Source organism: Haliotis rufescens, unplaced genomic scaffold, assembly GCF_023055435.1.
Source record: "Haliotis rufescens isolate VD_foot unplaced genomic scaffold, xgHalRufe1.0.p SCAF_4, whole genome shotgun sequence".
Taxonomy (NCBI): Eukaryota; Metazoa; Mollusca; class Gastropoda; order Lepetellida; family Haliotidae; genus Haliotis; species Haliotis rufescens.
The window spans coordinates 38,171,776-38,196,660 of NW_025964112.1; the positions used below are offsets into that span (position 1 = coordinate 38,171,776).

The 24,885-nt window shown below is 39.5% G+C and overlaps 2 protein-coding genes across 4 annotated transcripts in view; one reads left to right on the top strand and one right to left on the bottom strand.

Annotated features, from left to right (window-relative positions):
* The window catches only part of LOC124134684 (cilia- and flagella-associated protein 65-like), a 40,569-nt gene extending 30,129 nt beyond the window's left edge, over positions 1-10,440 (bottom strand). The window contains exons 1-14 of one of the 3 annotated variants that reach the window (XM_048381946.1): positions 10,314-10,440; positions 8,800-9,055; positions 8,384-8,522; positions 8,116-8,246; positions 7,398-7,512; positions 6,802-6,886; positions 6,007-6,152; positions 4,749-4,862; positions 4,012-4,120; positions 3,319-3,434; positions 2,730-2,879; positions 2,062-2,190; positions 957-1,025; positions 133-165 (exon numbers count right to left, since the gene is read on the bottom strand). In XM_048381946.1, coding sequence (XP_048237903.1) covers positions 133-165; positions 957-1,025; positions 2,062-2,190; positions 2,730-2,879; positions 3,319-3,434; positions 4,012-4,120; positions 4,749-4,862; positions 6,007-6,152; positions 6,802-6,886; positions 7,398-7,512; positions 8,116-8,246; positions 8,384-8,522; positions 8,800-9,029 — 1,566 coding nt within the window. In that variant the 5' untranslated portion in view covers positions 9,030-9,055; positions 10,314-10,440. The remainder of the gene's footprint in view (positions 1-132; positions 166-956; positions 1,026-2,061; positions 2,191-2,729; positions 2,880-3,318; positions 3,435-4,011; positions 4,121-4,748; positions 4,863-6,006; positions 6,153-6,801; positions 6,887-7,397; positions 7,513-8,115; positions 8,247-8,383; positions 8,523-8,799; positions 9,056-10,313) is intronic. The other 2 variants (XM_048381945.1, XM_048381947.1) reach the window with 2 other exon arrangements.
* A 6,658-nt stretch (positions 10,441-17,098) lies between these two features.
* Positions 17,099-24,885, top strand: part of LOC124134683 (chitin synthase chs-1-like) — a 39,798-nt gene continuing 32,011 nt past the window's right edge. The window contains exon 1 of the mRNA XM_046499660.2: positions 17,099-17,188. Coding sequence (XP_046355616.2) covers positions 17,165-17,188 — 24 coding nt within the window. The 5' untranslated portion in view covers positions 17,099-17,164. The remainder of the gene's footprint in view (positions 17,189-24,885) is intronic.

A 24,885-nucleotide genomic window follows, 5' to 3' on the forward strand; every position in this document is an offset into this window, starting at 1 on the left:
TACAAGCAGTATTGTATCAGCCCTACATGCCTAGGGAGACGTGGTGGCAGTAGGACTGTCTACTAGCTACAAGCAGTATTAGAAGACTAGGAAACACTTAGCTACAACAGCTATAGTCAAAAGAGGAAGTACCATGTCAGGCAGTAAAAGTGTCACTCTGGTCCGCTGGAACAACATAGGGAGTTCAGTAAGTGAAATCACTGTGGTTAGACCTGACACAACACTGGTAAAGTCCTTACAAAATGTCTCACAATCATTGGAAAGTTTTAATTTTATTGAAAGGATTGAAAATCCTGCAAAGAATAGCTAATGAGCGGAAATATACAATATGTATATGGTAAGATAAACTCACAGTCTTTTTTTAAAGACTTTCTTGGTTAAAATGCCAACAGGTGACAAGAATATGAATACTTTGATTTGAGGTAATAATAATAAGGTGCACTTATAATGCGCTAGGCTCTATGTAGCAGTTCATGCGCAAAGCGCTACACTCAAATGTCACTCTGGAAAGATTTTTTGAACAAATGTGTCTTTAGTTTTGCTTTGAATGTCTGAAATGTTGAGGAAAGTCTAATCTCAAGTGAAAGATCATTCCATAACTTTGGGGCAGCCACACTGAAAGTCTTTAGTCCATAGCTGGAAACTCTACTGAGGAACAGATAGCAGGTTTTGATTTGCTGATCGAAGAGTTTTTTATTTTCTTTAATTCTTAATTTTAAAAAAGGATTTTAAAACCAAAAGAAAGGATAAAAATATCCATAATTTAAATCAAACATTTAATAATTTAATGGTGAGTTAATGAATAATGCCTTAAATAAGTCTAAAGGCATCACATAAAATCAAAAACAGAACGCTCATCGTAGACACATATACAGTAACAGGAACAAATACACTGTGTGCAAATCCAAGATGGCCACCAACAAGACATAGTGTCACTGCTATGTTCTGTGACGTACCTGGGCTATCCTGATGGCCCCTTCCTCGTCAGTCTCCAGCTTGCCTTCTCTCAGCAGCTCATTCAGTTGCTGTGCACAACAAACATACGCAGTGCAAACACAGGGGAGGATATACAGGAGCTCTCACTGGTATAGTACTGAGGCTAGGTAAAACATGCAGTGTGTTACATGTAGAATATACATAGAGAAGACTATTGTTCTGTCACCACAAGATCTCTAAATCAGACTATGGCTAATAGCAAAAGTTCTGAAAAGTGTATGGGCTGGATACAAAAATATCCACATCATAAACTGTTTATTTCATTACTACTGATAAAAGAATAACGTACTTTGAAACAAGTTGCAAATTCACAACAAAGAACTTCTGCTTCAAACAGGGGAGGCTACTCAGAGTTTGTTTTGCAAAGGGGTCATGTTTAACATGGTAATACCACCATCTCACTGTCATGTGTCAACCATCTCATCACCATGAAACTCCTACTATTGGTACCTGTCCCAGACACAACTAGTCACTACACAGCAGCACAGTGCACATGCAGACTCAACATCACCATGTTACCAGGACGACAAAGGTGTTTATCTAGCCAAATGCTTATTTTTTTCTTTCTGTTTTCAAAGAAGTAATTAATCATTCATTCCTAAACAACATGACTTAAAAAGGAATTCACAGCACTTATTCATCTCTTACTTAAGACTACTTCAGTGGAGTGGAGTGTTCAAAATATTTGAAGATAATTCCATATTTATCAAACAATCTGAAGTGTGCTTCCATGAAATGTCACACTTATTACCAATGCTATGACACAATGCTATCAGCGAGCTACAATTGTCAATGCAGTGATCCACCATAGCACTATACATCCAACGGGATTGGTGGTCAGATTGATGACTTGGTTGAAGCATGTCATCATATCCCAATTGTGTAGATCGATGCTCATGTGGTCGAACACAGGCAGTCTGTTCTAGACTCGATTATTTACAGACAGCTGTCACATAGCTGGAGTATTGCCGAGTGCAGTGTCAACAAACAAACAAACCAACAAACAACCTATCTATCCAGTGAGCTACAGTTGTCCATGCAGTGCTTGTTCGACCAGCTCCTTACCTCTGGGGAGTACATGGAGAAGCCTCTTTCCACATGCATCTTGAAGCGGTCAAGATGTTTCTTCAGCAGGACCGCTGGCTTGACCATCTCGGAGTGACATGTGCCGAGGATGTCCAGGAACAGAGGACCCTGGGGACACAACAGGGAGTACACACATTAATGCTGGATGGATCTGTCAGATGTGCCAGGTGCGTATCTGTGTTACATGTCCCTGTAGTCTGGCTATACTTCACACACAATATAGTGGACATTATATGGGCTACATGTTATTGATCTTTTGCTTTAACGATTTTCACCAACCAATCAGCTTGTATATGTAATAAAAATACATGTATCTGAAGAGTGAAGACCTATTTGGTTACGTAAAAAAAAAATTGTACAGCTTTTATTTATCTGTCAAAGATAGGGCACTCAAGCAAATAGAAATAAATCTAAACTATATTATAAATATTCTCATCGAAAATTTAAAAAAATGGTTGCCCTATTCCTGATAAAATTCATAAGAAAGATTTTGTTGAAATGATGATGAAGACCTTATTTCCAAATGTGAATTAGCAATGAATTTGGGTGTAGATTTACCCATGTGGTCATCAATTAAGTGTGGGAACAAAACCTATACTAGAACATTTTGGTCCTGGAATCTATCAGTCATGCAGTGGTTCTCCCACCTGGTTGTGGATGAGGCAGGTCACCCTCCTGTAGTAGTTGATGGGGTGGCTGGGCGTGAACTGGAGGATGACGGTCTGCTGAGAGTTGGGTTGGAGGACACCCGACATGTACTGGAACTTGAACACGCTCTCATCACAGTCGATCATAAACTGGAGGAAAGAATAAACATGGTGGGATATTAATTTTGCGGAGTTCTTACAAAGCTTGGCTTTTTCACATGCAAGAAGAGACAGGTAAACCAGTGGCAGATAACCTGTGAGTGAGTGAGAGTGAGAGAGAGAGAGAGAGAGAGAGAGAGAGAGAGAGAGAGAGAGAGAGAGAGAGAGAGAGAGAGAGAGAGTGAGTGAGTGAGTGAGTGATTGGGTGGGTGGGTGGGTGAGTGAGTGAGTGAGTGAGTGAGTGAGTGAGTGAGTGAGTGAGTGAGTGAGTGAGCGAGCGAGCGAGTGAGTGAACGAGTGAGTGAGACCACATGTTCCATTAAGTCACAAGCATAGGATGGTGGGCACCAATTCTAACCCAGAGTCCACCCAGGGGCTGAACTAATGAAATGAAACTATATATAGTGGACATTGAGTCTATGTTATGTACCTGGTACACTGCCTCCACATCACTACTGTTGACGATGTCCACGGTGCGAGTCCCAGTCTGATCCACATCAACCTCCATGAAGTTGATGATGTTGCAGCTGAGTTGTACTGTTGGACCTTCAAGAGAGATTGCCAACAAGTCCATTATTCCTTATGGTATTCAAACTTTAGAAATTGAATTCCACATAGCACACACGAGCTCACACCTAGTTCAAACAATTCTCGAGATAACACAATGGCGGATCAAGAGGAGGGGCTTTGGTGGTGCACAATCCCTCTTTTTTCAGACACGTTACACACTTTTCAGACGCTGCACCCTTGGCCAAGTCATCGCTTCAAGGGTATCATGTGAAACTATGTGGATTAGAACTAGATGCCACCAATTCCCAGCATTTTCCAAATCCTATATACGAGAGTGAGCAAGTTCCGGTTTAGCACCGTTTTGAACATTATTTCAGATACGTCACATGTCAGCTTGATTTTGGAGCAAAGCCTGAGGTGACACAGATCTCAAGTTACCACTTTGGTGAAACCCACGACCACAGATATGGTACTGACAAACCTAGAGAATTAACTGAGATGAACCCGGTTGAACCCACAATAATAAGTTCCTGGCGTGCTCAAGGGACATAACTCTACAGCACCTTAGACGGACTATCGTTCCCCTATTGACTTGGACAAGTGATCTGCATACCTTTGGAGGAACCCATGCACTTGACAATGCTCTTGCTGATGTTGCCAACAGCAGCGATGTTGAAGTAGTCAATGCTGGTTGTGTCAACTGTGTTGGGGCTGAACATCAACTGTGTGAGACAGTAACAGTGTTAATTTAAGACACGTGGGCAACAATCTCTGCTTCAACATGTGTGTAACCTCCAACATCCTGAAAGACTGCTTCAAAACAATTTTATAGGGATTATTAGTCTTGAATGTATCCTAATGTCCTCATGGTTGGGTAGGCTATCAATTGTACCTAAAGTCATGGCGATACAATCTAGGCCATCTATTAGACATTCCAAAATGTTCTTTTGTTCAGTTTTCAAATTTTGTATCAAGAAAAAATAAATTCATTGTGTAGTCTGGAAAGGAAGCCGCCAGTTTGAAACTAGTGCCATATAGCTTGAAGAAGCTGCTTTCTGAATGGTCAATGTCGACTTCTCTTTAATCATTATATTTGATCGGTCAAAGTCCACGAAAGGTTAATCAGATATGACCCATAATGGGCTGTAAGTAGATCTTTGTTTAGTGGTAGTGAGAAATAATATCTGATTTACTGAGATTGCCGACTGACCAAATATTTCACTATCTGAAAACAAATCTGCCCTCCAAAACAAAAGGACATTTCTATATGACTGCCCTCTGGAATTTTGGCTCAAGTTGCAGACTGGTATGTAAATTCTAAAGCTTAATAAGTTGCATGATAAGACTGACCGGTATTCTGACAGATGCCATGGGAGGAACAATGCCCATCTTCTGTGGACAGTGGAACACGGTGTCAATCCTGCTGACACCAGTGGGGTGTTCTACACGGAATGGAGCCCGCACCTGTAATAATACATCAAAGAGTTACTTAAGAGAGTGAGTTTGGTTTAACGCCGCTTTTAACAGTATTCCAGTTATATCACGGTGTGTCAGCTTAATGTGGGGGGAAAGCCCGAAGTGATGCAGGTCTCAGACGTTCACCAGTTCGGTGAAACCCACGAGCACGGGTATGGTGCTGACAAACCTAGAAACATAATCAGGGCGAACCGGGATTCGAACCCACAATCACAGGTTTCTGGCGTGCCCAAGGGACGCAACTCTGCACAGCGAATCGCAGCGCCTTAGACGACTGGGCCACCCGTGCCCCCAAGAGTTACTTAAAAAGGTCAATCTGGGAGTTAATATCACTCTTCACACTGTATCATATCATGTATATTCAGTATACTGAATGACACATTTCCAGGTAACATTATAAGTACTGTAGTTATTTTCTTTGTACAGGGTAACACATTGATTTTGATTTTTAACTATCAGCATAAATGATCTGCTATACAGTTGCCACCTAAATAATGGTAATAGTCCACAAGGAAATGTTACTCGCCCATCCTAAATTTTAGATTTGGATGAGTGGGCTTATCACTTCAAAACATGTAGAACAGAGTGAGTGAGTGGGTATGGTTTAATGCCCCTTTTAGCAATATTCCAGGAATATCACAGTAGTTGACACCTAAAGATTGTCTTCACACATTGCACCCATGTGGGGAATCGAACCCGGATCTATGGTGCGTTGAGCGAATGCGTTAACTACTTGGCTACCCCATTAACCCCTGTAGTTCAGAACTTCGACCAGTGTTTGAAATAAGTTTAAAACCCAACAAGACAGTCAGACAGGTGACCCATTAGTGTTGCCTGCCCATCTTCAGAGTTACCTGCCCACATTCAGGCATAATAAATATTGAAAAATCGCAAAAACTAAGAAACAAATCATGTCGGGGTTCCGTTGAAATATTGCAAACAACTACTTAAGAATCTACAAGGAGATATAATAATGCTGAATAAATAATAAGATGTCTTAAAATTATCTGCCAGATAGTCGGGCAGGTGAAGGAAGATTTCATGCAGCCCGACAGAAACGTTACACGCCACAGGCAAGCAGTAATTTCGCACACTGACTGTGACGAAGACCAACTAACGGTGTGCTACTTACTGGAGACAGATTGTGAAGCTCCACCCACTTTGTTATGGCAGAACCCACTGGCGTCTTCCCAAAATGAACTGCAGCCTCCAGGTTGTCTCTGTTGAGGTTGCTGGCAGGCTTACCTGGGCTTGACACCAGCAGGTGGGGATATTTACCTGGCGACCAATAACAGCAAGGTAAGGTACAATTTCAAAAGTATTTATTGGCAGACTAAACATTCCAGGTAACCCTAGCTTTGACACATATTGCAGATGTACCTAAACTTAAAATATGCAAGACTCAAATTTTCAAATAAATCAATGTAATGATAAGTAATAATTAGAGGTGAGTGGTTTTAACCGGTATATCACGATTTGAAATACTAATGAATACTTATCACAATATATTTGGAAAATACCGGAATATTGCGTTTTTCAAAATCATGCATATTTTCATCTTGTTGGCAAAGTTTACATAAGGGACAAGTCAAATTGAAATTAAGAATTTCAGAAATTAGCAACTGATTCATGTGAACAAAAATGCGAAACTATTCGCGACACGCTGCCGGTATATAATGTGTCTATAATGCATGCATTGTGACCATAGCAACAAAAAAACAAATGGCCGCCAACTACAAAGTTGTGCACAAAAATGTGCAGGGCAAGTCCGATGTTTGGGTCCATTTATAGTCAGGTTCATAACAAATTACAGATTGGAGAACGCATGCAATATATTGTGGTACATGAAACATTATTGAAAAACATTTGCAATTCAACATTGGCCAATATCAATCATTTGTAATAAATCTTCAAGACCATGACTTACCAATTCCCTTCAGTTTTGTAACTATCGACAAGGTTCCATCGACTCCGTACTTGCATAAGGCTTCAGCTTCATAGACCGTGGCTCCCTAGGAGAAAACGCATGTCATCAGTACCCACACTAATTAAACCAGTGCAGTCCAGATAAAAAGTATAAAGGTGAGGTGAAATGGGGTTTAACATCGCGTCCAAGATTATTGCACTTATATAGCGACGTGCATGTACGTGTGGGTGTTTGTGTGGCTGCTTGTACTAGTCCGGACTGATGCCGATTTATAGTGATAGCTCACTGAGATACCATGCCGCAGTTAAACATGAATATCCGAGCCGACCAGTCCTTGTTTTAGCCCCTTAATGCTGAACGCCAGACAGGATAACAACAAGTACCATCTTTTAATGTCTTTTGGTATGACTCAGCCGGGGATTGAACCCCGGATGTTCCACTCTCTACCACTAGACCACGGAGGCGGTCCTAAAAAGTATAAACAACCCATTATCAGATGTAATTCTCTGACAGTTAAGGAGTTAAGAAACTGAGATGTTCACGCTAATTCAAACTTTCCCAACTTGTGTAAAGAGTAGACAATTTGCTGGTGCTACCTCTGGTTTGAACGTGACCTTGAACTGACAGGAGGATCGGACAGGGAGGTTGGCTTCTGTCGGCTCGATGACAAATGGCTCCTTCACCTCCCACTGAATGCTGGTTTCTACATCTCTACATCAACATAAACACAGCCTTGTTTGAAACACTCGGAGAGCAAGCTTTTGTTGACAGTTGCATAAGTACAAGGCAGAAACTAGGCTGTCAAATTTACCTTGCATTGACAAGCGTCATTTATTTACCCTGCATTGTCAACACATTATATTTACCCTGCATTGACAAGAAATGTTATTTATTCACCCTGCATTGAAAAGTGTCATTCATTTACCCTGCATTGAAAACACGTTATTTATTTACCCTGCATTGACATCACGTTATATTTACCCTGCATTGACAAGACATGTTATATTTACCATGCATTGACAACAAATGTTATTTATTTACCCTGTATTGACAAGTGCCATTTATTTACCCAGCACTGACAGGAAGTGTCATTTATTTACCCCGCATTGACAAGAAATGTATTTATGCAGTGTCAACAAATTTGAGGTATTTATTCAGAGTTGACAACACCAAACATTATCTATTTATGATTTTATCCCTTGAATAACAAAAGTATCACACATATCATCGTGATTCATCCTGTATCCAACCAATGTTGAAAACATCCAATGTCATCTACTTCTGCTGGGTTGACAACAAATGTTATATATTTACCCAGTGTTGACAACATCAAATGTCATGTCCACAAAGTCCTTGGAGGCACACATGTCAAAGTCCAGACGTTCCGGGCTTTGAATGACAGTCTGTGGTAGAATAGCTTTGATACGAATATCAAAATCCCCGTCCTGGAAGAGAAATAAACATATCCCATTTATTTTTGTTCTTAAATGCTGCATGCAAACATGGTATCACTTTCAGAATCACATCAACTTCATTAAAACTTTATCTTTGTTTGCACTTTGTCATCTGCATCAAAGCTCACCTTTGTCCTGAACTGAATCTGGTCCTCATACTGTTTTTTCTCCAGCGGTCTGAATGTGATGGGGAGTGTGAAACTAGTGCCAGCACTCAGCACAATAGGCTTTGGGTACACAGTGCTGAAAAAACGGGAACTTGGCACTCTGGAAACAAATCAAAACATAGGATCAGATAAGAAACAATTAAAGAACATTGATGCACAATATACAGTCCTGAAAATCCTTTTAATTTCACAACCTGACTAATGAGGTTGGACAATGAAATATTTGAAGATAGCATATAATGATATATGTTTCGAAGTGTTGTACTTAATAAATGTAACTATAAGAAATATATTGTTAATTTGGAGATTACTGAGGTATGGATCTAACCTTCATTAAAAACTCTCAATGCAAAAGATTAAAAATGACAAGAGCTTACTTGTATCTAAGCTTTTGTGTTTTGATCTGCACATTCTTGAGGACAATATTCTTGGTGTACTCCCTCCCAGGTTCCCAGCCCTGCCACAACAGCTGTTCTGTAACTTCCAGTCCATTCTTGTTGACCCTGCCAGTGGGTGCCACCCCCGTAGGAAGAAGGTCTGTTTTCACCTTCCCGATGTTGCCATATGTTGATGGGGTCATCTGCTGGGCTACTTCAGCAGTAGGCATTTTGCTTGTTTATGTCTTCCTCTGTTCTACAGAAACATTAAGAGTTATATCGTCTTCAATCAACAAATTGACACATTCTGCCATCAAACAAAACACAAGTGTATGTTGGGCTCAATACTTCATTGTATATTATTATATATTATATTATTGTATATTATTTCAATCACAGCATGACAACTGAGTGTAGGAGGCCCCTCTGAAGTTTCTCATAAGAATTGGTCTTCAACAGTCCAGTGATTACTTTCTAAATGGCAATACAGTAATATTTAGTGATATTTCTGTGTTGATGTCCAATTTACAATGTTTATGAAATGCTTCGAAATTCAGTTTGAATGTTTAATCATATTAAACAATACAAATGCAGGATTTAATTTTTTTCTGCTCAGTTTGAGCTTCATCACCCTGTTTAACAAATAGTCATGTTCTCTCATGCTGATAAATACATAGCACCAAAGGTGAGGTGAGGTGAAATTGGGTTTAACGTCGCGTCCAAGATTATTGCACTTATATAGCGACGTGTATGTGTGTGTGTGGCTGCTTGTACTAGTCCGGACTGATGCCGATTTATAGTGCTAGCTCACTGAGATACCATGCCGCAGTTTAACATGAATACCCCACTCAGACACAGTATACTGACTCCGAGCCGACCAGTCCTTGTTTTAGCCCCTTAATGCCGAGCGCCAGACAGGGTAACAACAAGTACAATCTTTTAACGTCTTTTTGTATGACGCGGCCCGGGATCGAACCCCGGACCTTCACATCCTACCCATCTCTCATCTAGATCTATTCATGGAATTAACAAAATAAAGATTGTCCAAATGCAAATAACTTATCATTCTCTACAGTGCATAATAGCATCACATACAGACAAAGAGTTGCTCTATCATTCATAACATATACATATATGAGAATCTAATATGTATACAAAACATATTGGCAATTGCAACAAAGTAAACATGAAAAAAACAACCAAAATAAACCAGTTGAGAGCATACTTCTTTTATGAAACTGATCTCGGCCTCTTATGTAGAGAGAGTCAAATAACTAGTGCACCAAATGAGCTGTGTCACCTTTGCTGTATTATCTACGATCATTAGGCATTGAAAACCATTTCGCCAAGTAACTGTTCTGAAAAAGTAGATCTACAACACATCGACAATGTTTCTCTCTCAAATTCATTGATCATGTTTACTTTCAAGATTGGTTATGACGAATATAACTTCCACGATTTCAAAATGCTCAAGGTGACAACTTCAAAACTTGAAATCAGAACGTTTTGCTTACCTTATCTGTGACAATTTATTCTTAATTTCTATCCATGACAAGGTTTAGCTAATGTTTATCGGGTACCGCAGTGAAGACGAGATCCGCCATCTTGTAAACTAAAAACAATCATGGCGGAAGTTGCCAGGCAACGCAGATCCAAGTCTGGTTTCCTGGGTAGGCGGCGCTTGCGCTACGCGTTTGCAATGCAGTTACCTCCCTTTCCGTTAGGATTCGCAATCTGACTATTCACTTTGTTATCTTTGTTTATGAATAACAAATCGAGTTTAACGAGGTGTTCTCTTTGGCGATGACTGGGGGACGTATGGGCAACCGAAAGGGAAATAGATGCACTGTCAGTGTGTCCATCTGTTGGTTTAACCAGAGCCCATATAATATCTATTATATGGTCTCTGGTTTAACATAAATGTTTTGTATGTATGTGATCTATGTAAGAAGAATATCAATTACATGTATATCATTAAAGACGACTTGAATTCCATTAATTATGGAAAACATTTCACGACAATAATACGACCGACACATTTTGTACTTACCATGATTACAGTAACGTCGTGCAAGACATTTTACGTACGCTTCAGGGACTATTAGCAATCCGCGAGTTTATGTTATCTTTCAATGTTGATATTTATTGTAACAAATGTTATTTTTGGGCTAACACTTTCTTAGTAAAGTTCAGATTCTCGTAATTTGGGGGATTTAAGGTGCCTCACTCTGGCGGTGTGGGATCGAATCCCGGACGGGACTGAACCCCAAAATGTACGAGAATCTGTACTTTACTAAGAAAGTGTTATCCCAAATATAACATTTGTTACATTTGACCACTTTCTAAGTAGAACTGTGTGTTCATTGATATTTATTGTTTGAAACTGCATTGCACCCTTATACGTTGGACATCACTTTTAACTGTGCGAGGATAGTATGTAGTGTTGTCATATAAAAAATGTGGTGTACGCGTGTTTCACCCTCGCTCTAATAATTGTGTTATCACTGGGAGCATTGTTGCACTGTGGTGATGTCTTGCGTCAAGGTGTTCTTGTTTTCTTGTGTTTGCCCATTTAAGTCGGGACTCAAGTAAGTGCCGTGCTTGTATTTATCTCGGAAGGCCTTTGGGGGCGTTATCTGAGGCAGGCGTTGTTTTGTATCATGTTTTATTCACAATATTGTCTCTTCGTTGCGTCGGATGAACCAGCGTTTGTTTTACGATTTACCGAATGTTAAAAAAAGACTGGGCACAGGCCCCTGAAGCAGGATCTTGTCTATTTATATATATGGGTCCACTGTTTCAGTTATATCACTATCCTGCTTCAGGGTCCTGTGGTCAGGTATATGTTCCAAAGTTTGCGTTTGGAAATTAAAGCTTGTTCCCGCCTCTCTGTGCCCGTTGTCAAGTTATTTCGCTTTATATCTTTTAAGAATCTTCCAATTCCGTTGGTTAATCAGTACCACATTACAAAGCAATACATTTCAATGTTGACCCCAAATCATGTGACTGACACTAACCTCGAGTATTGATTCGTCACATGATCAGTATTGACCTGTCACGTGATGAATGATGACACCTGCTAGAAAACAACATGGCGTCTGCTATACTAACATTTTACGGTTCGCAGCGAAGTTATTGTGATGGAACAGAGGGTGGTTTAAAAAATGGATAAACTTTAAATTGAAATTCTGTATAACAAAGCGAATGGTGACTTTTGATGAGGTCAATTTGAGAAAACAAGGAGTCTCGGACCCGACCCCTGCGGTACCGGTCTTGTCAAACCACCTCGGGGGTCGGGTCTTCGGGTTCTTGTTTTCGCATATTGACCTCGTAAAAACTTTTTTTTTTGTATGGTGATATGAAGAGACGGGGCCCAGCTTGACTTTACAATAGGGGCATTGTGACGTACACTTTATGACGTCACAGTGGCTACATGAACACACATAGTGACGTAACTATGCATTTCATCACCAATATCATTCCGTAACCGGAAAGACACGATTGATCGCGAATTGAATAAATGCCTTCGAAATATTGCCATTAACCTAATTTAATCTCCTAGAATAATAAAATCTCCTAGTCATGTACTCTTACTAAAATATCGAGTGAGTTGGCTCGTGAGCGCGAGGGCTCGTATCTATGGTATATATCGAGAAGACATGACACTTAAACAGAAAATGTATACAGAGCAATGAGTGAGTGAGTGAGTATTCAAGTTATATCACGGCGTCCCTTTGGCACGCCAGAAACCTGATTGTGGGTTCGAATCCAGGTTCGCCCCGATTATGTTTCTTTGTTTGTCAGCACCATACCCGTTCTCTTTGGTTTCACCAATGTGGTAAACGTCTGAGACCTGCATCACTTCGGGCTTTCCTCCCACATTTAGCTTTCACTCCGTGATATAACTGGAATACTGTTCAAAACGGCGTTAAACCCGACTCACTCATTCCTCGTTAAACATTTTGCGCTCGGCAAAGACACTATCTTGCAAGAAAAGAATCTATACCCCGTACCAGAGACCATATAATAGAGGGACGGCCCTCCCAAACAGTTTATCATAAACCATCAGCGCTACGGTCTGGCATGTAACTAATACACCCCGACACCCTGCTGTTAACCTCCCTGTACCGCTGCAGATGCGCAATAGATGCGCAGACATTCACGACTGACCATTCTGGTAACCACGTAAACAATATTACATCATATCCGGGGTAAGAGTTAATTCCCTTATCCGAGATTTCTCCGACTACGACCAGCAACAATCCAATAAAAGGACGTCTCTTAGCGGATTACAAAGATCCGTTTTATGATATCTCTCACTAGCACATGTCAATTGGCTGCAAATTATTTGCTGAACATGTGTGTCTTCCGGGACATTTATTTCAATTTACATTCGCCACAGCCATGGACGACTTCATTCACTTGGACGATTTCGTCTTGGACCTAGATATGCCACTTGAAGAATTCCCACTCTTCGACCAGGGGTTGGTTTCGGATGACTCTTAGTCTAAATAGAATGACAGTGATGTTACCGCTACCAAGCCGTTGGTAATACCTCCCAAAACGTTTCACTCAAAGAAAAAGATAGGAAATGAAAATATGACGTCTGTCCACAAGCGTAAGTTTTCGAGGGCGTGTGAAGAAAATTGTTTTAAAAATCGGTTAATATATCTCATTTTATGCTGCAATGGTTATAAATAAACAAATATACCAAATCTACTACGAACGCCACAGAAAACTACGATCCGGTAAATTGCACAGGAACTCAGGAAGTGTAAATAAAACTCATCCAGAAGCAGGGAAGACACTTGTAACATATCACCATATTCCCGATGTTCACAAAATATATCTCCAGATTAACTTCATATCTGATAATAAGTCCAGACTAGATTTACTTGCAAAAATGCATGATCACCGACTGGTGTAAATGATTTACTATTAGCCAGAAAAATAATGACGCCATATTAATGTTGTTATTTCATGTAAATTCACTACTATTTTATAATGCTAATAGTTCCAATGAATTAAAAATACACATTAAACTACGAGCGTTGTTAAATGAATTTTCGATGTGTCCGACAATGGGCTTCGAAAGAATCAAATGTTATTGGTTAATGCCAGTTTGGGGCTAGCAGTCATAATGGGGTTTGCCGGAGAAGTTTTTTTCAAAGGGAGGCTATACTGTTAAATTTCAATGCAAAGAGGACGATTGTAATTTTACAATCGTTATTTAATATTACCCGATTAGATTGATATTTCAGCATACAAATAATTAGGTATTTCAGGTATAACAATATAGCTTCAACGAGCATGGTACCAGATATGTACTAGTATATCGTAAACTGTAGTAACGTTTGTAGTTTTCAAAATTGTTTCATCATAGTTTTCTATTTATATCTGATCAATGAAAAACAAACTTTAAACTCTAACCTGGAACGAGGCATGCAACTATTACTATTAAAACAAAACAAAACATCACAAACTCTGACATATGTAAATGTATTTTTCATAGAAAAAGGACAATAGACCATCTATATATTTTACTGAATGACACCTTCGACCTTGTTGTCTGGAACTTCTCTCCCGACGACTGCTGATATAATCCTTCTTCTTTCTTAGCATTTACAAAGCAAATGATAATTTTATAATACAAATATTTCATGTAACGGATTTTTATTCGTGTATGATGTTTTCATTGTTGTGTAAATACACAAAGTAAGTAGTACCTTCATCATATTTACATTATTATGATAGGCCAAGATCATTTGCTCATAATCAATATTTACACGGCATAAAATAAATAATTGATTAAATGAAGTCATGATTAATACAGACAAAATCTAGAGAAGATAACAAATATGTAGTATTGTAGTATGTAGTGCGCGATATGTGATAGAAGCCTAACTGAAACAAAGTTAAACTTACGAAGAAATGGCGAAAGCAATGGTAAAAAAAATACGCGTCATACAGAAAAAATTCTAATATCATACAATATAAGTCACTTTGTAGAATGTTTCAAAAGATATATGCGGATGATAATCACAGACAAAATGCATGTTATGTCGTCTGCTATATGGTAATTTAACTTAAAATATATGACGTAAAATATGGCCTTGCGCCAAAAATCATACAAAAAAAACTACCGATCGTACCTAAATAACTTTGGTACCAAGCCAAAGGGGAAATCGTGATGAATGTAAAACTATTAAATTCAAGACCGATAATAGGAACACATTCGGCTGAAAGCATGCGAAAATTAAGAGTTGTGGTGTGATTACAAGTATGTCGGGAAAATTCAGATTTAGTCCCATTTCTTGAGTCAAAATCTGAAATTTCGCATCCGCCCTAAATTTGTTAATGGCACTAAGTCATTTTTTAACATATCTCCTTTTTATACACTTCGGTAACCAAGGACTTTCATTGCGAATTAGAGGCGAATTATTAAAAATCAAAATCTGCACTTTTGCCGATTGTACATTTGCGCCATTTTGTTTTCTCGGACAAAGACAAAGCGTGATCACAGTCATCAAATACAGTGTCAACGACATGCTTTAGGGCACCAACAAATCTCAGTTGTAATGTTAACAATGTTAAGAAATACATGAGTGTAATTTTGTATTGTGAAATATATTATTTGCATGGGAAAAAAAGGCGACAACGATGACTGCAGTGAACGCGTTTCTGCTCAATCCCGGACAGGCTGCGCAGTACAAGCCGTAGCACTGATGGTTTCGCGCATAGGCTAGAGGGCCGTCACTCTATTATATGGTCTCTGCCCTTACGTATACAAAACGACACCCAAATGCCATTATCCTACTGTTTGTCAAACAATAAGAATGCGACAGACAATCATTCTTGTTCAACAAAATGTTTTGTTACGTTCCTGCATCAATGGCGCCTAATAACAAGACGTATCAATGTCGCACCAGCTTGTTGTTTGTGCGTTTACTTTATTATTAAGTGACCCGTGAAGATCCAGGATAGAATATCTCTTCAGCAAACCATGCTTGCCGTAAAAGGCGAGTATGCTTGTCGTAAGGGGCGACTAACGGGATCGGGTGACCGCCGTCATAGAGCTGAAATATTTCTGAGTTCGGCGTTAAACAACAAACCAACCAACAAACCAAATAACTGTATTAAGTAAACAGGTGTTTTTTTCCCCATTTCCAACTCCTTCTCTGTCTGTTGGGGATGAGGGGTCGGGGTGGGGTAACATCTGTCGAGGTAAGCGGGTCCACTAGCCTACATCCAAATCTGGTTTCCACACTAGGCTTTGATAAAGGCGTGTTGACACTCTTGTCTCGGGAGGATGGTGTTGGGTGCACATGATAGTTTGTTTGTTGTTTAACGCCGCACTCAGTATTATTCCAGCTATATAACGGCGGTCTGTAAATAATCGAGTCTGGACCAGACAATCCAGTGATTGTTATCATGAGCATCGATCCACACACTTGGGATACGATTTGAAAAACTGGAGACGAGTGTGGTTTAGCGATGAATCACGATTTCTTCTTCATCGGCCAGATGAATGACAATGTGTGTGGGGGGTGGGGGTGGGGGGTGGGGGGTGGGGTGGGGGGGGGGGGGGGGGTGCTCTGGGAATATTAACAGCAAATCGCTACATGATTCAAATTCAACCTCACCTTCTTCCAATCATTGAGGGAGCTGTTTAACAGGATAACACTCCACCGCACACAGCTCGTGTCACGGTAGACCACCTTCATAATGTCAACATCAACATTTTGCCCTGGTTGTCGAAATTTCCAGATCTCTGGGATGAACTCGATCGACGTGTACGTCAACGTCAGAACGCGTCGCAGACACTCCCACAACTGGCCAACGCGTTACAAGCAGAATGGCGCAGAATTCCGCAGCACAGAATTCGCACACTTATCCAGTTAGTGCCGAGGAGATACAGAGTTGTGATTTCTGCACGGGCCAGTCACACGAGATACTGAGTTCCGCGCAATCATGTGGCCTTATGTGACATGACAATGAACAGTTCTCAGTGTCTTTGTACAACGACAACATGTGACTATCGAGCTCCAAACTTTCATATTTGTATCTATGATATTAAATTAAATATATCAATTCTATTAGGTACAATAAATTTACTAAAAATATAACTGTGCGTTTCTTTTCTTTTTAACAGTGTATATAGTTTAAATTATCGTTTTATTGTCTCCCTTGCTAATACTGACTGAAAGTTTACCATGTATTGGAGACGTATTATTTCTTCCGGGTAGCTCCCGCTACTGGAACGTGTCCAATCTGATTGTCATGACAGTGTATTGTGTAACATGGGCCCATATAGCAGGTGGGACATGGTGCACAGCAGGAGAGGCTTAAATACTCCGCTGCAAGCATGGCAGCAGCTCACGGACTTGATGTAAGTGATTTTAATTTGTATTTTTCAAATAAGCAGTTTTTGTGTTCAATGTTAGTCACGGTGCATGATCAAAACTATTTTATTTGTAGAGTATCGATTCGTTCTATAATCCCCCATTTCTTCTAATTTATTATTTATTTTACTTTATCTTTTATATTTTAGTTGTTTCATTTCATATTGTTTTGTTTTGTTTTGATGTCATTACAGTGATCTCAATTAGATATATTTTCTGGGCCCCCAAAGTAAATTGTAATAGGTACAATTTCATTGTTCCATTCGACTGGCAATAAACATAACTATCCTTAGCTGAATCTAAGCACGTCTACAAATTTCTTTATCTGGTCTGTTGTAATCAATTAATAAATCGTGAATTAGCGTATGTGATTCTAAGCAATATTATCATGTCACCTCACGGCTAAATTGAAAAAGTTGAATCACTCAAAATTACATAAATTTCTAAACTTTTTAAACTCAGCCTCTGGCTGATAGCGATGAACCCAAGATCCATATAAACAAAATCCGCTGGCTCGGCGTTAAAACAACGTAAATAAACGTGACGCGTGGGAGCTGTCGATCATCAATAATCACATCATTTATTTTATCAACATTTTCTTTAATGGTGGCAGTTTAGTGCTTCCTGATCTTGTATCATCTTCAAGCTCTCTCTTTCCTTCTTGAGGTGAGGTGAAATGGGGTTAAACGTCGCGTCCAAGATTATTGCACTTATATAGCGACGTGCTTGACGTGTGTGTGTTTGTGTGGCTGCTTGTACTAGTCCGGACTGATGCCGATTTATAGTGCTAGCTTATTGAGATACCATGCCGCAGTTTAACATGAATACCCCACTCAAACACAGTATACTGACTCCGAGCCGACCAGTCCTTGTTTTAGCCCTTTAATGCCGAGCGCCAGACAGGGTAACAACAAGTACCATCGTTTAACGTATTTTGGTATGACGCGGACGGGGATCGAACCCCGGAACTTCCGCTCTCCGGGCGGAAGCTCTACCACCAGACCACGGAAGCGGTCTTTTCCCTCTTGAACTGACCTGCCCATGCAACACGCCCATCTCATGGCTGTTTGTGTTTCGACCATTATCATTATCAGAGAACACCTAGTCACTTTGATGCCTTCAGAAATACGCTGCCTGTAAACATGGACAGTATCTAGTCGGTATATGCACACAGTTAAAGTAGTTTAATACACCCTTCGTAGTGCCACTCAGACTTATTCAGCCAGCCCTCCTATGTCAAGACAAGACAAGACAATTTATTCAATATAGAGGCCATTGGCCCAAAATACAGACATATCAAGCTTTCATTTCTTAACGCTAATATACATCCACACACACACACACACACACACACACACACACACACACACACACACACACACACACGTACGTACATACATACATTGATATAAGCATCGATCCACGCAATAAACACACACACACACACACACACACACACACACACACACACACACACACACACACACATATATATATATATATATATATATATATATATATATATATATTGCATGGATCGATGCTCCTGATATCAATCACTGGATTGTCTGGTCCAGTTTCGATTACTTACAGGCCGCCGTCATATAGCTTGAATATTGCCGAGTGCATCAAACACACACACACACACACACACACACACACACACACACACACACACACACACACACACACACACACACACACACACACACACACACATACGTACGTACATACATTGATATAAGCATCGATCCACGCAATAAACACACACACACTCACACACACACACACATATATATATATATATATATATATATACAAAAATGAGGTAAATGTTCACTCGGTGTACATGTAATATATAATAAAATAATAAAGTCCACGTTAGTCCATCATCTTCTTTATATCAGTTTCATACATAGTACTTTCGCTGTCTCATGACAGCTCTTCAGTGTAACTGACAATGACATATAATGACGTCATACTTATGATGACGTCATAAATTACAACTGTGACGTCACAATGTATTTACACACTCCAGCGACGACACCAAGTAATTTAACAATTGTAGGGAGACTTTTGAATTAAATATACAGTATTTGTAAAGTAACAGTGCAACATTTACGATTGAAATGACAAATCTATTAATACATTCTAGAGTTCAACTTTGGTTTCATCAATTGGATAAACATTTGTTCTTTTTCCAGTCTCAGCTGCTTGTTACTTGTATACAATTTATAAAACGGAAAAATAGTAAATTTCCCGTTTCCGCAATCATCAATGTGTTTGCTGACACCTAAGCATCGAACATTAGGGTCTCTAATCTGCTGTTTGTGTACAGTGACTCTATCTTTTAATTCCATGCCGGTTTCACCGATGTAGTTTTCGCCGCATCCCGAACATCTCATAACATACACCACATCTTTGCTGCGGCAGTTCATGTCGGCTTTCACATTGAAACCCTTGCCATTTGCAAAAAGGAAAGTAGTACCTTCACTTATGATGTTACACGTGCCGCATCTTGGTGTGTTACATCTACTTACACATGGTACACTCTCTGTACAAGAATATTTGGATGGACAAAGAATCTGCTTGAGATTTTTTGGTTGCCTGGTACTTTTTATAATTTTAAATTTATTCAGTCCTTGTTTCATTTTATCGCTTTGCTGTAGAATTGGGAGGTTGTCCCTTATGACTGGCATGATATCACAATTATTAGGATTAAAGGTGGACACAAACGGTATAATTTGATCGCCCACAGATTTTTCATTAGGTTTCAGGAGAGTATGTCTTGGAATTTTTAAAGACTTTTCTATTGCGTCATTTATGACGCGAAGCGGATATCCTAGCTTCCTGAGATACCCCATTAATTCTTTCAATCTTAAATCTCTTTTATCCGTTTCCGACACGATGGTACATACTCTCCGCGCAAGTGAATGTTGCCTGGTATCGGGCCACCCGAAGTTATGCTAGTGTTGTGAAAACTAACCAGCAAGCTACTTCAAACCACTCTACTCGATTGAAGCGAGGTCAGAGCGCAAGACGGAACGAGGCCGCGATGTCGACGAGACCAAAACATGCAGAATATTTGAACCACTTTAAATCAAATCGCACATACTATCATGGGAACCAGGAAAAACGTTTCCTGCGTGGTACAGGACGCGGAAGAGGACGTGGCACAGAACAAGGAAGAGTCAATAATATACAGCATGGTGATTACAGCAGACCAAATAATGCACAACGCGAGGAATACAACAGATATTTTTTAGGGTACAGCCACCAAAAAAGGCACAGATTCAAAGAAATGTGACTGCTGCAGAAGAAAAACAACGCGTTGACCCGAAAATAATTAACATTTCTAAAAGACAACTCACTACAGCTGAAATAACTTTACTAAAACGGGGTCTAAAGTTCACGCCAACTCCGTCACAGAATCACGAAGAGCTTAAAGTGGACATTCATGCATTCAGTAGAAGACTGAGACTCATGGAATATTTTGAATGCGATGATCAAGAGGATGATATATCCGTTTCCGATAAAAATTCGATCACAAATAGACCATTATTAAGGAACAAAAGCATGTTCAATCCAAAAAAGAACAGGGATAAATACCTTGATGACTACTTAAACAACCTGGAGAAATATCCTCTACGGAACATCAGGAAGTGCCATCCAAACTTATCACTGGAAGAACGTAAAGCTGTGGAGGATCTTAAAAATGACAAATCGATTGTTATTAAGGAAGCAGATAAAGGCGGCGCAGTCGTAATAATGGACTCGGAATATTATGAATCAAATATGTATGAATTATTGCAAGACAAGGAATTTTACATTGAAACAGATAATACTGAAAAAGCTGTAATTAAGAAGATTAAAAAACATAGTGATGACTTCTCTGGAGATCTACACCCTAAAGAAAAAGACTACTTAATAAACAGTGACCCGCAGACGGCCAATTTCTATGGACTACCCAAGATCCATAAAAGTAAATTGATAAATAATGCTATTGCCGAACAGAATGCGGAGTATATCGAAATTACCAGCTGTCCTGATTTGACATTCAGGCCGATTGTCGGAGGACCGAACAGCCCGACTCAGCGCCTAAGTAATCTCGTCGATATCATTTTAAAACCATTAACAAAGCATGTACCGAGTTTTGTAAGAGACGATGTAGACTTTCTTTCCCAGCTGCCCGATGCCGTACCTATTGATGCGACTCTAGCCACCTTTGATGTGAAGAGTTTATTTACCAACATACCCCATGATCTGGGATTGGAAGCAGTTCAGTTTTGGCTGAGAAAACATCCTGAGGCTATAGACACTGAATTTTCGGAAAGTTTCATTATGGAATCTTTAAGATTAGTCTTAGAAAATAATACCTTCTGTTTCAACGGAAAATTCTATCATCAAAGAAAGGGAACGGCCATGGGAACGAAAGTCGCCCCAACATACGCTACACTTGTGATGGGTTACATAGAGGATATTCTTTACAGGAAGGTACACGATTCCATGTCAGAATCCATTGCCAAACATGTGCGCGAAACTTGGAAGCGATTCTTGGACGACTGCTTTTTAGTTTGGCTCTCAACCCGTGAAAATTTAGACATTTTTCTGGATATTATTAATAAGCTCCATCCTTCCATCAGTTTTACTATGGAGTCTAGCGAGAGCAAAATTCCATTTCTGGACGTCCTTGTAGTTAAGGAAGATACTAAATTGAAAACTGATATCTACTACAAACCAACGGACACCCATCAATACCTACAATTCGGTTCATGTCACCCCAGGCATACACGAACTAACATTCCTTATTCACTTGCGCGGAGAGTATGTACCATCGTGTCGGAAACGGATAAAAGAGATTTAAGATTGAAAGAATTAATGGGGTATCTCAGGAAGCTAGGATATCCGCTTCGCGTCATAAATGACGCAATAGAAAAGTCTTTAAAAATTCCAAGACATACTCTCCTGAAACCTAATGAAAAATCTGTGGGCGATCAAATTATACCGTTTGTGTCCACCTTTAATCCTAATAATTGTGATATCATGCCAGTCATAAGGGACAACCTCCCAATTCTACAGCAAAGCGATAAAATGAAACAAGGACTGAATAAATTTAAAATTATAAAAAGTACCAGGCAACCAAAAAATCTCAAGCAGATTCTTTGTCCATCCAAATATTCTTGTACAGAGAGTGTACCATGTGTAAGTAGATGTAACACACCAAGATGCGGCACGTGTAACATCATAAGTGAAGGTACTACTTTCCTTTTTGCAAATGGCAAGGGTTTCAATGTGAAAGCCGACATGAACTGCCGCAGCAAAGATGTGGTGTATGTTATGAGATGTTCGGGATGCGGCGAAAACTACATCGGTGAAACCGGCATGGAATTAAAAGATAGAGTCACTGTACACAAACAGCAGATTAGAGACCCTAATGTTCGATGCTTAGGTGTCAGCAAACACATTGATGATTGCGGAAACGGGAAATTTACTATTTTTCCGTTTTATAAATTGTATACAAGTAACAAGCAGCTGAGACTGGAAAAAGAACAAATGTTTATCCAATTGATGAAACCAAAGTTGAACTCTAGAATGTATTAATAGATTTGTCATTTCAATCGTAAATGTTGCACTGTTACTTTACAAATACTGTATATTTAATTCAAAAGTCTCCCTACAATTGTTAAATTACTTGGTGTCGTCGCTGGAGTGTGTAAATACATTGTGACGTCACAGTTGTAATTTATGACGTCATCATAAGTATGACGTCATTATATGTCATTGTCAGTTACACTGAAGAGCTGTCATGAGACAGCGAAAGTACTATGTATGAAACTGATATAAAGAAGATGATGGACTAACGTGGACTTTATTATTTTATTATATATATATATATATATTGCGTGGATCGATGCTCCTGATATCAATCACTGGATTGTCTGGTCCAGTTTCGATTACTTACAGGCCGCCGTCATATAGCTTGAATATTGCCGAGTGCATCAAAAAAACACACACGTGGTTGTCAAATACATGCACAGACATATACACACATATAGCACAGACACACAGACACACATCTTACACATCATATTTTAAATAATCTGATAAAATTGTATACCAGTAATAACCATTACATCATCGGCCTAACACAACTGTAGTGAAGGGAAAATATAACCTGACAATGACCAAGGCTGTGCATGTGCGTACACATCATCATCGTCGTCGTCGTCGTCGTCGTCGTCGTCGTCGTCGTCGTCGTCGTCGTCATCATCATCGTCGTCGTTGTAGTCGTCATTGGTATCACCAATATCGTTGCCATTGCCATATATCACCACATCGTCTCATTATTATAATCAGGTTACTAATCATCAGACATTCAAACAGTTTTATAGCCAAGTGCAATTACATTCCGAATAATTTCTTTCCTTTCAGCTGATATGTTTTGTTTCGAATTGCCGGTAGCGTCTGTATAAATTTTAAAACGATAATTTATGTTCAACTGTAAAATATGTTGCTATTCAAATGAAAATAACATGGATTAAAAAAAGGAAAAGTAAGAAAATATATTTCCATCGTATCACCTGTTCACATTAGGTTTGTACACTTGGGCACAGGTGTCAAAATCCCATATGATGTGAGAATCCCTGATTCATCCTGAGGGAATGAATGTATGAATGAATGAATGAATGAAAGAATGGGATTTTCAGCGCTTTTAGCAACATTTCCGCAATATCAAATCGAGGGACACCAAAAGTGGGCATCCAATCTGACACCATGAAGGGAATCGAACCCGGACCTTCGTCGTGACGAGGTTTAACCTCTAGGCTACCCCACCCTAGCCAAGGTTTAACTGAAGTATTGCACACGGCGGAGTTAATCTGTTAAGCTGAAGCCATCCACAAATGAGTGTTTGCTATTCAGTAATTTGCTCCTGTATGTGAGGTCAAACTTGTCCCCGCATGTTAATTGTCAGCACTGACACCTCCCAGGGTATTTCTAAGTATGTCTTTGTGTAGATACCCATAGTTTGTAATGGATAGTGTTGTATTCATGAAGTCAGGCTCCATTTCGGAGAATCTTGCTCGTTGAATAGGTCGTCATTACCCAATCATCTCCAGCTGTACTTCCTGGTTAACATGACAGAATACAACACTGTATTGCGTGTTAGCCAGAGCTTATGAATTACAATCTGCACGGCTCGAGTCACACATGCTGGGGTATTTCAAGTCGATTGTCCTAGGTTGCACAAACCACGGACCTAGTTTTAAAGGTCCGTGTAACATAATTCATGCTGTTTTATTTCCAGTATTTGCTGAGTTATTTACGGTATTTCATAACTACCATAAACAACATAATTTTAATCCAGAGGATCAACACGGTGCAAAGAAATTGTGTAGCATACCTACCTATTGATGCAAGTACCTATACTGTTATAAAGTGCACATGTGAAACACGCAAGGTAAAACATTGTAATTTGCATGTGGTAGAATTCTGTTTAAAATATTTATGTAATATACTGAACCGCAAAAGAAACGTCACCCCAAGCAACATGGCATGAAAAGTTGTCATTTAAATATCTGGGAAATTGTTGTCAAAGTTTCTAAAATATAACAATTACCTTGTCTGGAAAAATGTAAATTGATGATAAAAAAACTAAGCAGATGTCAATAAAACCGATCGCCCA